The sequence below is a fragment of the Leishmania major genome, chromosome 23 (genome assembly GCF_000002725.2).
Source record: "Leishmania major strain Friedlin complete genome, chromosome 23".
Classification (NCBI taxonomy): Eukaryota; Euglenozoa; class Kinetoplastea; order Trypanosomatida; family Trypanosomatidae; genus Leishmania; species Leishmania major.
In genome coordinates, this window is record NC_007264.2 from 620,127 (window position 1) to 635,158 (window position 15,032).

A 15,032-nucleotide genomic window follows, 5' to 3' on the forward strand; every position below is an offset into this window, starting at 1 on the left:
TTCCTCCTCTCTCTTCGCTCGTTGGTTTCCCTGTCTTCTCTCTGCGCCCGCGCAAGGGGCGACTGAGACACCCAACAGACGCAGACGCATGTGCGCCGGCGTGTGTTGGGTGCGCAGTCCTCCTTTGCATTCGATCTTGTGCTGCCAGCTTTGGCGCGCGCGTGCGCATGACTGCGGCGTACGCGCTGTCAGACTCTCCTCTCGCCCTTCTCCTCCTCCTCGGCCACAGGGTCCCTCTTTTGTTTTTTTGCGCCTTGGCTCACTTGTGGCCGTTAGATTGCCAAGGGCTGCCGCTCACGGCCACACTGCACTGCACCCCTGCCTCCCTCTCTTCGCCACCCCTGGAAGCTAAAGATGGCGATGACAGAGGCGAATCAGGACTGCGTGCAGTGGGTGGAGCGGCGCCTACAGGACACCCTCGGATGTACCATAGCCAGCGAGCTCACCGATCACCACTACTTTCTGATCAATGAGTTCCTCATGGGTGAAGACGCGCAGTACCGTGTGCTGTTCGCTTACTACGCCGAACCCGCCGTGACGGCTGCTCACCAGCGGCGCGCAGCTGGGGGCTGTCGCGCCTTCTTCAATAACGGCAGCAGTGCCAAAAATTTCAAGCTGAGTTCCCGGCGGCAGACGAAGGGCAGCGACATAGGCCTCAACCGCAGCCACCCCGTCAGCGATGACGAGGACTGTGTTGACGGCACTGCCGCGTCCTCGTACTTCGCCTTCGCCGGCGCCGGCGGTAGCCGAGCCTCGAATGGAAGCGACTTGGTCGTTTCGAGCGGACCGCAGCCCCCTCAGTTGCAGATCGTCGCTGGCTTTCCTGAGCTCGCCCTCCGCGGCAACTTGCCCGGTGCTAGCACGGACGTGCTTTACTTTGTACGCCTCGACGCTGAAAAGCCTTTGCTGCGCGAGACGCTGGAGAACTACGTCATGTGGGGCACGCTCCGAGGCAACTACCTGCTGGACAGCTTCCTGCGCACCGTGCGCCAGACGATTCTGCCGACGTTCTTACATAACCAGTGGCCGACGAGCATCAAGAAGGATGTGCACACGGCGCTGCACCGCTTCATGGCAACTGTGGTCGAGGACGTGAACAGCTTGAAGGGACAAACAGTGCTCTACGTGCCAGGTGACCTGGCCGCCGGCGCCAAGAGCGACACGTACGCGGACCACGAACTCGTGCAGCGCTACGAGGCTACGGTGATCCACTGGACACGGCAGATCAAGGCTGTCGTCAGCCAGCGCGACACGACCAACACCGACGACGAAGGCCATGCCGGCCCGCTGGAGGAGATTCAGTACTGGCGGGCGCGGGCGAGAGACTTGGGCAGCATTCGCTTGCAGCTGAACCGTGACGATGTGGCGGCTGTCGTGAAGGTGCTGAAGGACGCGAAATCTTTCTATTATCTCGAACCCTTTCTCGGCCTTCGCACCGACATTGAACGCGGGACCGAGGAGGCGTACGACAACCTGCGCTACCTGTGCACGCTCATCGAGCCCTGTAAGCGTCTTGCCACGGCGGAGCTGCGCGATATCCCACTCTTGGTGCAGGACATCCTCAAGAATGTGCAGCTTATTTTGATCTTCTCCAAGTTCTACAAGAAGGAGCACATCACACGGCTGCTGCGCATAGTGTCGAGCGAGATCATCGGCAGGTGCAGCAGCCGCATCAACGTGCGTGCCATCTTCGCCGGCGACGTCGCAGACGGCATGAAGGCGCTGGAGGAGAGTATGGTCGCTGGTGAGGCGTGGCTGACGGAGTGCCGTCGCATGCTGGTCGCTACCCGGCGCCGCTTTCGCGTTGAGAAAGGCGAGAAGCTGGAGCTTGACGAGTCGTTCCTGAACGAGATGGACGGATTCGTGCGCCACCGCTGCCAAAACCTCCGCGAGATCTGCCTCAGCCAGCTCCAGTTCGGCTTCACTGGCACGGCGGATGGCGAGTCCGGCGGGAACGGGGCGGTGTCCATGTCGATTGCGCGCTGCAGCAACGCCGTCGCCTCCTATCGCGGCATGAGCCGCCGAACCAAGTTGTCGGGGCTTGTGCGGGAACAGATTCCTGCCGGCGCCCCGCTTAGCGTACCGGAGCTGGACGGCGTGATACGGCCGCCGGCCAGCCTCTTCGAAGGCAAGCTACCCATCTTCCGTGGCAATAAGGGCCCAGAGCTGGAGTCGCAGCTGATGGACATCCAGCGTGCCTTCAAGGCTAAAATGGAGGTGCTACGCCATTTCACGTACAACGTGCTCGATGTCAAGGCGACACAGTGGGTGGACGACTACCGTGCCCTCAAGACAGACATCGACAACTTCGCGGTAATGATGCGTCAGATCATCACTGCCGCCTTTGACGCGGTGGCGACGGTGTCGATGGGGTCTGAGGTGATCGAGGCCTTCACCCTCATCAGCAAGAGCGAGGAGCTCCTCATGCAGCTCGACCGCAACACCGACCGCGTCTTCCGTCTCTTCACGCAGCACATCAAGTCTGTGCGGGCTGACGTGCAGCGCTACTTTGGCCGCGTGCCACCTCTCTTCTACCGCCACCCGCCGCTCTCTGGTCAGGCGGCGTGGGCTGCCAACCGCTTGAGCTTTATCACGTGCGCGCACGACGCGCTGCGCCGCTGTTACGCCTTGCCGAGCTCCCCTGAGAAGGATGAGGCGATGCACCTGTACGACCGACTCGACCGCACGCTGCGCGAGATGGTGCGCAAGGAGTACGTCCAGTGGACGTCCGAGGTGCCAGCGAAGCCGGCGGAGCTGCTGGATGCCTACCTTCTCGTGCAGCGGCCTGGCACCGGCATAGACCTCGAGCATCCGCCACTCTACGACGTGAACTTCCCGATTAACCTGCTGCTGCTCTTTTCTGAGGCGCACAACTGGCAGCGGATGGGGGAAACGGTGCCGCCGGAGGTGGCGGAGATGTGCACCCGCGAGGAGCGGCTGCGCCTCTACCGCGAAAACGTGTCGATGGCGGTGCGCCTGCACAACGCCTCAGTGCGCTCGCTGAGCAACGCGGAGCTGCGCCTGTTTTCGCTGCGCATCGAGGCGATGGATGCGAAGTACGTGCCGGGGCTCAACAAGCTGTGCTGGAACTCGCAGGGCATTGTAGAGTACTTTGTGCGCGAGTGCCGCGTCCAGGCGGACCGGGTACAGGCTATCGTCGATGACTTCAAGTTCTGCGGCACCTTTATCGACTACCACTGCGGCCTCATCGCTGAAACGCTCTCCGTGCTGGTGGAGAAGAAGGTGATCTACACCCCTGAGGCGTTCGTCGAAAAGCAGAATGCCTATCGAGCCGCCGTGGTACAGAAGGTGAGGAAGATACACGAGCTCATGGTGCAGAAACTGTACACCGTCTTCCAGTACTTCCGAGAGGACTACATGATGAGCGAGACGGTGCGCGTCGAGTGGCACGATTACATGGAGCGGGTGGACGTCAAAGTGGAGGAGGCTCTGCGGATGATGGTGAAGCGGTCGTTGCTGACGGTGGAGCGGGTGCTGCCGCAGGACAGCAGCGAGGATCGGCTGGACGAGCGCGTGTTCCGGCTGAGCGTCATGATCAGCGTGGCGGCGGATCAGAAGCCGGTCATCCACGCCACGCCATCGGTGCAGGAGCTGTCGCAGCTCGTGAACGACGTCTGCAAGGCCATCATCGGCGTCGTTCGAGGCTTGCCACGGCTGGAGGAGTCGCTGCAGCAGCGTGTCTCCAGCGAGACGGAGGCGTTGCTGACCGAGAACAACACAGTAGCCGTCACCTACGCTCACCCCGGCGGCGCCACGTCGCTGGCGCTGCGCGGCTCCTACTACGAGTACATGACGAGGGACCAGGACACGATTCTAACCCTGGGCCGCATTCAGGAAGCCTTCATGAGCATCTCCGAGAAGGTACGCGACAAGCTGAACCAGACCTGGCAGCTGCACCAATCCTCCACGACGGACAACCTGTGGACGACGCAGCGGCAGGATCGACGTATCAAGCAGGGCTGGAAGCTCGAGGACTACCGCATCAACATGGACCACGTGGCCCAGCGCCGCGAGGGTATCGAGAAGCAGGAGGTGTTCTCCGACGTGCTCTTCTTGCAGCTGGACTTCACGAAGATGAAGGAGACGTTCCGGGCACAGTGTCAGTTTGTGATTCAGCACTACCACGGCCTACTGTACGCCGAGGTGAAGCAGGAGCTCGACAACACGTACGACTCCTTCAACTTCACGACGGAGGCCCTCTCTCGCGAGCCGAAGACGCTTGACCAGCTGGGCGAGATGATGCGGCAATGCACCGTCGCTCTCGATGCACTGCCGTCGGTGGAGGGCCAGTTCGACATGCTCTCGCAGAAGTTCGCCCTCATTACGAGCGAGGCGTACAACTTTGGCAGCGTCGATCCTGCGGATGTCACGCGGTGCGAGGAGCTGCCGGAGGCGTTCGTGAAGTACACGCAACAGCTGCAGGCGATCCGCAAGCAGCTTGACGTATACAAGGAGCAGTTCCGAGTGGAAGTGGAGACAGAGCTGCGCACGCTGGCCTCGAAGAGCTTCGCGCTGTACCAGCAGGTGCGTGACGAGGCGCCGACGTCGTGGGCCCTGACCACGGCGGCAGCCTTTGGGCAGCTGGAGACGCTGGAGCGGAAGGCGGTGTCGCTCCGCGAGCTGGAAAAGAGCCTGCAGCAGGGCATCGAAATCTTTGCGCTGGAGAAGCCGCCGCTGGACGACTTGGTGAAGGCGGAGGCGCAGCTGAAGGTGCTGCGCCGGCTGTGGACGCTGGTGAGGAGCTGGCGCACTTTTACGCACACGTGGAAGCACATGTACTTTATGAAGCTGAACAGTGAGCGCATGCTGGACGACATCGAGGACACCAGGCGTGAGGTTCTGCAGCTGCGCAAGGAGATGGAGCAGATGGACGTGTGGCTGCGGCTGAAGGACGACATCGACCTCATCAAGAAGATCCTGCCAATCATCGACGACTTGCGCACGCCAGCCATCCGCCCCCGTCACTGGGAGCAGCTCAAGGTGCAGCTGGATACGGCTTTTGAGCTGGAGGATGAGACGTCGTTCTGCCTGCAGCGGCTGATGGAGGCGCATGTGGAGATGCAGGCCGAGTTCATCAGCAACATGGCCATCGCCGCCCGCGAGGAGCTGAAGATCGAGACAGACATCGAGAAGATCGCGCTTGTCTGGGAGGAGACGTGCTTCACGATTGAGCCGCACCAGGGCTACCACAAGATCGCTGCCGTCGAGGACATCAACACGGTCCTGACGGAGCACCTCATGATGCTGAGCTCCATGAAGATGTCCCGCTTCGTCGACAGCTTCCGCCCGCGCGTGGTGATGTGGGAGAAGCACTTGTCGCAGGTGGCGGACACGATCGAGGGGCTACTCTCGGTGCAGACCAAGTGGATGTACCTCGAGAGCATCTTCATTGGCAGTGAGGATATCAAGCGCAAGCTCGTGGCCGAGTCGAAGAAGTTCGACTCCATTCACGCGCATTGGCTCTCCATCATCGCCCGCCTTGTCAGCGATCCGAACGTAGTCCGCAGCACGCGTCGTGACAACCTGCTGGAGCAGCTGAACAGCATGAACTCCGACCTCGAGCTGATCCAGCGCAGCCTGGAGGGATTTCTGGAGGACCGCCGCCGCTGCTTTCCGCGCTTTTACTTTCTCTCGAACGACGACCTGCTGGAGATCCTCGGGCACACCAAGGACCCGGAGAAGGTGCAGCCGCACCTGCGCAAGTGCTTCGAGGGGCTCTACCGGCTGGCGCTGAAGGAGGGCCGCAACAACCGCGTCTTTGCCGGGGGCATGTCCGCCGTCGATGGTGAGGAGGTGCCGTTCAGCCCGCCGCTGCAGGTGGACGGCCTGCCTGTGGAGGTTTGGCTACACCGCGTCGAGGTCAAGATGCGCGATACAATAAAGTCGTGCCTGAACACAACTCTGAAAGACCTGCAGGACAACGTTTACATCCCGCGGCGGCCCATCAACCGCGAAAAGCTTCGGCAGTGGGTGGAGCAGCATGAAGGGCAGGCGCTCATCACGGCTGCATGCATGAACTGGACCTTCCAGACGGAGGTCGCCATCGCGGAGTACGGCGACCTGCACCAAAACGGCCTCAGCCTCGCCCGCCGAAAGCCCTCGCCGCTCTACAAGGTGTACAAGAAGTGGAAGAGCCTCATCCGAAAATACTGCCAGATGGTGCGCGAGCCGCAGTCTCGGCTGCAGCGCAACAAGCTCGTGGCGCTTGTCACCATCGAGGTGCACTCTCGCGACATCCTACGCCACCTCCTTGCCCACCGCGTGCACCTGCTGGAGGACTTTGAGTGGACGCGGCAGCTGCGCTTCTACCAGGAAAACGCAGGGTCGACCAGTGAAGTCGCGAGCGAGGCGGGCATGAGCGACGCCGGCGCCGTCATCACTGCAGGCGCCGGCGAGCCAACGTGCGTGGTACGTCAGACCAGCGCGGTGGTGCGGTACGACTACGAGTACCTTGGCAACAGTGGCCGTCTTGTGGTGACGGGGCTGACTGATCGTGCCTACATGACGCTGACAACGGCCCTGCAGCTGTTCCGTGGCGGACTGCCGCAGGGCCCGGCTGGCACGGGCAAGACGGAGACGGTGAAGGACTTGGGCAAGGCGATTGGCAAGTACGTGATGGTCTTCAACTGCTCCGATGGCCTCGACTACCGCTCCGTCGGCCGCATGCTGAGCGGCATCGCGCAAACTGGCGCGTGGTCGTGCTTCGATGAGTTCAACCGTATCGAGGTGGAGGTGCTCTCGGTTGTGGCGCAGCAGATCATGTCCATCTTGTCGGCCGTGTCAGAGCAGAAACGCCACTTCCTCTTCGAAGGAACGGAGATCCCGCTGAATGTGAACTGTGGGCTCTTCGTCACCATGAACCCCGGCTACGCCGGCCGCTCTGAGCTGCCGGACAACCTAAAGGCACTGCTCCGGCCCATTTCCATGATGGTGCCGGACTTTACGCTCATCTGCGAGATCACGCTACTATCGGAGGGCTTTGAGGAGTCGGAGTCGTTGTCGAAGAAGGTGTCCATCCTCTATGAGCTGATGGAAAAGCAGCTGTCGAAGCAGGACCACTACGACTTCTCCCTACGCAACATCAAGGCGGTGCTGGTGCAGGCCGGCAACTTGAAGCGCGAGAACTTCCCGGGCACGGAGCAGCAGCTCTGCCTCAAGGCCATGAAAGATATGAATCTGCCCAAGTTTGTGAAGGAGGACGTGCCGCTGTTTCTCAGCATGCTCGGCGACTTGTTTCCGGGTGTGTCGCCTCAAGGGGCCGGGCTGGAAGAGCTGCGGGCGGCGACAGTCGATGAGTTGGAGGCGGAGAAGCTGCAGGTAAGCGAGCATATCATCACGAAGTGTTTGCACCTTTGGGACACCCTGCACACCCGCCACGGCGTGATGGTGGTCGGTCGCACCGCATCTGGCAAGACCATCACCTGGAAAACGCTAGCGGGGGCGCTGCGGCGACTGAAGGAGGCCGGCGTGGACGGCCCGTACGAGGCGGTGCGCGTCTCGCTGCTGAACCCCAAGTCGGTGACGCTGGACGAGCTGTACGGCAGCTACAATCAAGCGACGCGCGAGTGGAAGGACGGCATCCTGTCCGATCTCATGCGCCAGATCTGCCGCGACGCGACGGACCCCAACTACAAGTGGCTGCTGTTTGATGGCCCTGTTGACACGCTGTGGATTGAGAGCATGAACACTGTGCTGGACGACAACAGGATGCTGACGCTGAACTCCGGCGAGCGTATCAACATGAACCCGACCGTGCGCATGCTGTTCGAGGTGCAGGACCTGTCTCAGGCGTCGCCGGCCACGGTGTCCCGGTGCGGCATGGTCTACTTCAGCGTCGAGGATCTCACCTGGAGGCCCTTCGTGAGCACGTGGCTGCAGTTGCGCCGCGACTTCGAGGTGGCCATGAACGCACCCAAGCCAGACAGCACCATCAGCGAGCTGCAGACGTTCGTGGATGAGGCGCTGACTCGTGCGTTGCAGTTCAAGCGCAGCGAGTGCGTTGACCTGATCCCGACGACGGAGTTCAACACGATTCGCTCCTTTACCACGATGCTGGACGCGTTGGCGAATACCGAGGCTGCCCCGGTGATGCCTGGTGGCACGCACTACCAAGCGGCGCAGGCGGGCGAGAACTACTTGCCGCAGCTCCGCATGATGGCGATGTTTTGCCTCATCTGGGCTGTGGGCGGCAGCCTGACAGCCGACTCCCGCCGCAAGCTCGACGCCTTTGTGCGAGAGATGGACTCCTCCTTCCCTTCGATGGAGACCGTCTTCGAGTACTTCCCGGACCTGTCGTCGCTGCGCTGGGTCGGGTGGGAGGAGCACCCGGACGTGCAGAAGCCGTTCGCGCCGCCGTCGGACACGCCGTACTACGAACAGATCGTTCCCACGGTGGACGTGATTCGGTACTCGTACATCGTCTCGCAACTCGTGCTCAGCAGCGTCCAGCTGGTGCTCGTTGGCACCACCGGCACAGGCAAGTCGCTCATTGCGAACCAGGTGCTGCACGATCTCCCTGCCGACATGTACGTCGCGACACACCTTCACTTCTCTGCTCAGACGACGGCGAAGAACGTGCAGGACATCATCGAGGGCCGTATGGAGCACACCTCGAAGAAGGTGTGCAACCCGCCGGGCGGGCGCCGGATGGTGTGCTTGATTGAGGACCTGAACATGCCAGCCAAGGAGATCTTCGGTGCGCAGCCGCCGCTCGAGCTGCTGCGGCAGTGGATGGACAACGGCTTCTGGTACGACCGCACGACACGCTCCAAGCGGCTCGTGAATGACATGCAGCTGCTGTGCTGCATGACCTATGGCCGCCCCGACATCACGGAGCGGCTGCTGAGCAAGCTGAACGTGTTCAACGTGGCGTTTCCAGCGGAGTCCGTGGTGGTGAGGATCTACTCTGCCATCCTGGGCCACCGTTTTACCCCCTACGCCGACCTCAAGGGCTACGTTGACGCGATTGTGCGTGCCACCATCGAGGTGTACATGAAGGTCTCTAACGATCTCCTGCCCATTCCAAGCAAGTCGCACTACCTCTTCACCCTTCGCGACCTCAGCAAGGTGTTCCAGGGTATCTACGGCTGCTACCTGGAAGGAATCACGAGTAAGGAGCACCTCGTGGCGTTGTGGGTGCACGAGTCCCAGCGCGTCTTCTCGGACCGGATGAACGATCCGGCCGACAAGGTGTGGTTCCGGCAGCTGCTCAACGACAAGCTGAACAACGTGTTCCAAACAAAGTGGGCGAACATGCTCAAGGCGCGCGGGAAGGACTCGCGAGGCCAGGCCTTGTCGGAGAGCGAGAGCCCGATCTTCGTCGATTTCCTAGACGGAGAACAGGACGAGATGGCGAAGTACAAGCTGGTGCCGTCGATGGAGCAGCTGCGGCAGATTGTGGAGGAGGGACTTGAGAACTACAACACCGAGCCTGGCGCGCGGCCGATGAACCTTGTCTTCTTCGCAGACGCACTCGAGCATCTGTGCCGTATTCACCGCGTGCTGCGCCAGCCGCAGGGCAATGCGCTGCTGGTGGGTCTCGGCGGCAGCGGCCGCAACTCGCTGAGCCGACTCGCCACGTACCTCGCCGGGTACTCGATGTTCACCATCGAGATTCACAAGAAGTACGACCAGGAGCGCTTCCACGAGGATCTGCGCACTCTCTACAAGGCGTGCGGTGTGAAGCGGCAGCAGAAGGTGTTCTACATCGCCGACACGCAGCTTGTCGACTCGTCGTTCCTCGAGGACCTTAACAACATGCTCTCCGCCGGAGAGGTGCCCAATTTGTTCGCCAAGGACGACCTGCAGCAGATCAACGACGACGTGCACAAGCTGGCTCTTCTGAGCGGGTGCCGCGATTCGCCTGATGAGCTGTACAACTTCTTTGTCCGACAAGCCCGTCAGCATCTCCACCTCGTCATCGCCATGTCTCCTGCCCACAAGCTCTTCCGGGTGCGCCTGCGCCAGTTCCCAGCGTTGGTGTCGTGCACGTCGATCGACTGGTACTACGCATGGCCGAACACGGCGCTCAAGGAGGTGGGTCTGCGCTACTTGCGTGACTCGCGCGACGATTCCGCGGAGTCGGACGAGCTGCTGGAGACGATCAGCGATCTCTTCGTCTTTCTGCACGACACGACGAACCAGAGGGCGGAGCAGATGCGGGTGCAGATCCGCCGGCACACGTACGTGACGCCGTCCTCGTTTATCGACCTCGTCCGCGGATTCCGCTCGATGCTGCACAGCAAGCGTATCGACATTATTGAGCAGCGCGACAAGCTCGCCAACGGTATGTCGAAGCTGGAGGAGACGAAGGTGACGGTGAGCGAGATGCGCGAGGCTCTCAAGGTGCAGGACGAACGGCTGCAGGCCAAGTCGGCCGAAGTGAGCAAGGCCACAGAGAGCATCCAAGCGCGCCAGCACATCGCCGAGGAGCAGCAGACTCTCGTGGCGTCCGAGAAGGTGAAAATCGAGCAGACAAAGCGATCCGCCTTGGCGGACCAGGCCGAGGCGCAGGCCGATCTCGACCGAGCCATGCCCACCCTGCTGGAGGCTCAGGCGGCGCTGGACAAGCTGGACAAGAGCGACATCAACGAGGTGAAGTCGTACAAGACGCCTGCCGTGATGATTCGCACGGTGATGGAGGCGGTGCAGACCGCGCTGCACCGCAAGCTCGACTGGGACGAGGCGAAGAAGTCGCTGAGCGAACCCAAGTTCATTGACATGCTCAAGACGTACCACGAGACGCACGACATGACGGATCAGAAGCTGCTCAACGCGCTGGAGAAGTACGTGAAGCGCAACGACTTTACGCCGGCGGCGGCGAGCGCCGTGTCGAAGGCGGCGGGTGGGCTGTGCCAGTGGGTGATTGCGATCCACAAGTACGGCAACATCTACAAGGAGGTGCATCCGAAGATTGTGAAGAACGAGAACGCGCAGCAGAAGGTGCGGGCGCAGGAGGAGATGCTGCGCCAGAAGGAGGAGAAGCTGCAGAGGATCGTGGACGAGGTGCGCCAGCTCGAGACGGACCTGCAGGCAAACATCGCCGAAAAGAACCGCCTCATGGCCGAGGCGCGTGCGACGCAGGACAAGCTGAACAAGGCCCAGATCATCGTCGACGGTCTTGAGGGCGAGCGGGGGCGGTGGACCGAGTCGATCGCGCGCTTCGAGTTAGACTTGGAAAACATCAACGGCGAGACACTCCTGGCCTGCGCATTCATGTGCTACTGCGGGGCCTTCACAGCCGAGTACCGGCAGCTGCTGTGGCAGAGCTGGATGAAGGAGGTGCGGCGGGTGCAGCTGCCGCTGAACCGAGACTACGACTTCGTCAACTTCCTCGCTGACCCGACGGAGGTGCTTGACTGGCAGCAGGCCGGGCTTCCAGGCGACGAGTTCAGCAGGGAGAACGGCGCCGTGGTCGTCTTCGGTCCTCGCTATCCTCTCATGATTGACCCGCAGCAGCAGGCCATCAAGTGGGTGAAGCGGATGGAGCGCGACAACGGTCTCAAGGTCATTGACCCGAAGCAGCCGGACTTCCAGAAGACGGTCGAGTACGCGATTCAGTTCGGCTGCCCGCTGCTGCTGCAGGACGTACTGGAGGAGATCGACCCCCTGCTCGACCCCATCATGTCCCGCTCCTTCATCATGAAGGGCAAGCGTAAGCTCGTGAAGGTCGGCGACAACTACGTCGAGTTCAAGGAGGGCTTCAAACTATACATTACCACCCGCCTGCCGAACCCGCACTACACCCCGGAGACATGCACGAAGGTGTGCCTGCTGAACTTCGCGGTCAAGGAGCAGGGGCTGGAGGAGCAGCTGCTGAAGATTGTGGTGGAAAAGGAGAAGCCGGAGCTGGAGCACGAGAACGAGCAGCTCATCCTCCACACCGCCGCGGCCAAGAAAGAAATGAAGCAGTTGGAGGAGGACATCCTCGACTTGCTCTCCACCTCCCAGGTGTCGCTCCTCGAGAACAAGCGGCTGATCGAGACGCTGCAGACGGCCAAGGTGACGGCGGCGAACATCCAGAACCAGCTGCAGGTGGCAGAGACGACATCTGTGAAGATTCGCGAGGCCCGCGAGGAGTACCGTGAGTGCGCACGGCGTGCCTCGTTGCTGTTCTTTGTCCTTGCCGACCTCGGCGCCATCGACAGCATGTACCAGTTTGCCCTCGACTCCTACATTCAACTGTTCCAGACGAGTATACGGCGCTCGTCGGAGAAGATCGTGTCTCACGAAATGGAGGAGCGCATCAAGACGTTGAACGAGTGGCACACGGCCGCCGTGTACACGAACACGTGCCGCGGCTTGTTTGAGCACCACAAGCTGCTCTTTGCCTTTCACATGACGATGCGCATCCTGCAGACGCAGGGGTTGGTGAACATCGAGGAGTACGTCTTCATGATGCGCGGGGCGCAGATGCTGGACAAACAAAGCCGCTTGCCAAACCCCGCAAGCGCGTGGCTCTCCGAGCGTGCGTGGGACCACGTTTTGGAGCTGGAGCGGCTGAGCGCCTTCCACGGCATCGCTGCGCACTTTGAGCAGAGGCCCGATGAGTGGCGCGCGTGGTACCTCCTGGAGCGACCCGAGGAGGCTCTGCTGCCGGAGGAGTGGGAGACGCGGTGCGGTGGCAATGCGCTGCAGCGCATGATCTTCACGCGCTGCCTGCGCCCTGACCGACTCATCTTTATGGTTTACGAGTTCATTGAGGAGCAGCTCGGCAGCCAATTTGTGGACCCGCCTGTGTTCAATCTCAAGGACACTTTTGATGAGAGCACCAACACAATTCCGCTCATCTTTGTGCTCTCCAACGGCGTGGACCCGACGAAACAGCTGCAGTCGCTGGCGCAGCGCGAGGGCCGTGAGCTGAAGGTGCTAGCGCTCGGGCAGGGCCAGGGTGACAACGCCAAGCGTGCCCTGCAAGAGTACAGCCAAACGGGTGGGTGGGTCTTCCTCGCCAACTGCCACCTAATGGTGTCATGGCTGGTGGAGTTGGAGAAGATCATCGACGCAATCTTTGAGCAGAATCCGCATCGCGACTTCAGGCTCTGGCTGAGCTCCGTGCCGACGCCGCAGTTCCCGATTGGCGTGCTGCAGCGCTCCATCAAGATGACAACGGAGCCGCCGAAGGGGATCAAGGCGAACATGCTGCGCCTGTACAACACGTTCAGTGAGGATGACCTGGCGACCCGCAGCGCTGAACACCCCCTCATCTACCGCAACCTTCTCTACGCGCTGTGCTTCTTCCATAGCGTGCTGCTGGAGCGGCGCAAGTACGGCACTCTCGGCTACAACGTTCTCTACGACTTTACGTCCTCCGACTTTGACGTCTCGGAGAACATCATTCAGCTGTATATTGGTCACATGCACTCCGATGCCGTCGAGGACGTTCCGTTCGTCACCATCCGCTACCTCATCGCAGAGGCCTCGTACGGTGGCCGCGTCACGGACGACTGGGATCGGCGCGTGCTGAACACGTACATGGCACAGTACATGTGCCCGGACGCCATCACGCAGAGTCGCTACCCCCTCGCAGCAGCTGACGAATACTGCATCCCGGAAGACTGCAACACGCTTCTGGCGTACAAGAATCACTGCAGCCAGCTTCCCATCACCGACCCACCGGAGGCCTTCGGGCAGCATGCGAACGCCGACATCGCCAGTCGAATCGCAGAGTCAACGGCGTTGCTAGACTGCCTTATCAGCGTGAACACCTCGTTAGTGCGCGACGGCGGCGGAAGCAGCGGCGGCAGCGCGCAGGCGGTCACGCAGGAAGATCGCTGTCTCGAGATCCTGGCCTCCATCGAGGAGCCGAGCAAGGCCGCCACGCCGAACCTGCTCGACTATACCGCCATCTACGAGTCAACCGAGGGAGACCGCGACAACGCCCTCAGCACATGCCTTCTACAGGAGGTGCAGCGCTACAACGCGCTCTTGAAGACGATTCACCGGCAGAAGGCGGAACTGCGCCGCGCCGTGAAGGGCGAGATCGTCATGTCGGAGCAGCTGGAGGCCATTTTTAACGCGCTGCTGCTCGGCCGCGTGCCGCCGCCGTGGATGAGCGCCTACCCGAGTCTGAAGCCACTGGCGAGCTGGGCGGTGGACCTCGTCGAGCGCGTGGATCAGATGCGGCTGTGGAGTCAGCGCACGCCGACGGTGTTCTGGCTCTCAGGCTTCACATACCCCACCGGCTTTCTCAAGAGCCTGCAGCAGCAGCAGGCGCGTCGGGACCAGATCTCGATCGACCAGTACGACTGGGAGTACGCCATCCTGCCGAGCGAGGAGCGCGCCATTGCCCATCGGCCAAAGAAGGGCGCGTACGTGCGCGGAATCTTTCTTGAGGGCGCCGGGTGGAACGGGGAGGCGAACACGCTCTGTGAGCCGAAGCCGATGGAGCTGATTGTGTCGATGCCGGTGATCCACTTCAAGCCTAAGCTCCGCTCGGGCAAGGCAAAGTTGGCGAGCGTGTACGAGTGTCCCTTGTACATGTACCCGATCCGCACCGGCACCCGTGAACGTCCCTCCTACGTTGTTGCGGTGGACCTGGAGTCGGGCGACGCGGTGCCAGAGACGTACACGAAGCGTGGTACGGCGCTGCTGCTCTCCACAGACGAGTAGCGATAAGGACTGCGTGTCCGTTTCTACTTAAGGCTTTTGTTTTTTTTGTTTGTTTTGTGGGGCTGATGCGGTGGACACCGTGGATGCATGGCTGCCGGTGTGCAGGCGCCCATCCATGTGCGCATAGGCGGTTGCCTGTCTCGAGGCAGTGTATGCGTGAGCTAGCAGTCGCTTTTCTTCTCCGCATAGACGGCAATCTATTAGTGCGAGAAGACTGTGCTGCTGACCGCGCGCCATCGCTCTTATCGCGCTCATCGCTGGCAGTGTGCACGTTGCGGGGTGAAGCCACCGGCAAGGAGGTGACGGAAGGGTGAGGGGAGGCCGTCGGCGTAGCACCAGTGCGTGTTTTGGTGCTCACTCTCCTTCTCTCGGCTTTCTCTTCGTGCCTGTGGCCTCATCGC

At 61.4% G+C, this 15,032-nt stretch overlaps 1 protein-coding gene across 1 annotated transcript; it reads left to right on the top strand.

The window, feature by feature from the left end:
- Positions 1–354: 354 nt before the first annotated feature.
- On the top strand, positions 355–14,631 carry LMJF_23_1310 (putative dynein heavy chain; the record flags this gene model as incomplete). The annotated part of the gene is made up of 1 exon (XM_001683425.1): positions 355–14,631. The coding sequence occupies one exon, from the start codon at positions 355–357 to the stop codon at positions 14,629–14,631; it is 14,277 nt and encodes a 4,758-aa protein (XP_001683477.1).
- Between the last annotated feature and the right edge of the window lie 401 nt (positions 14,632–15,032).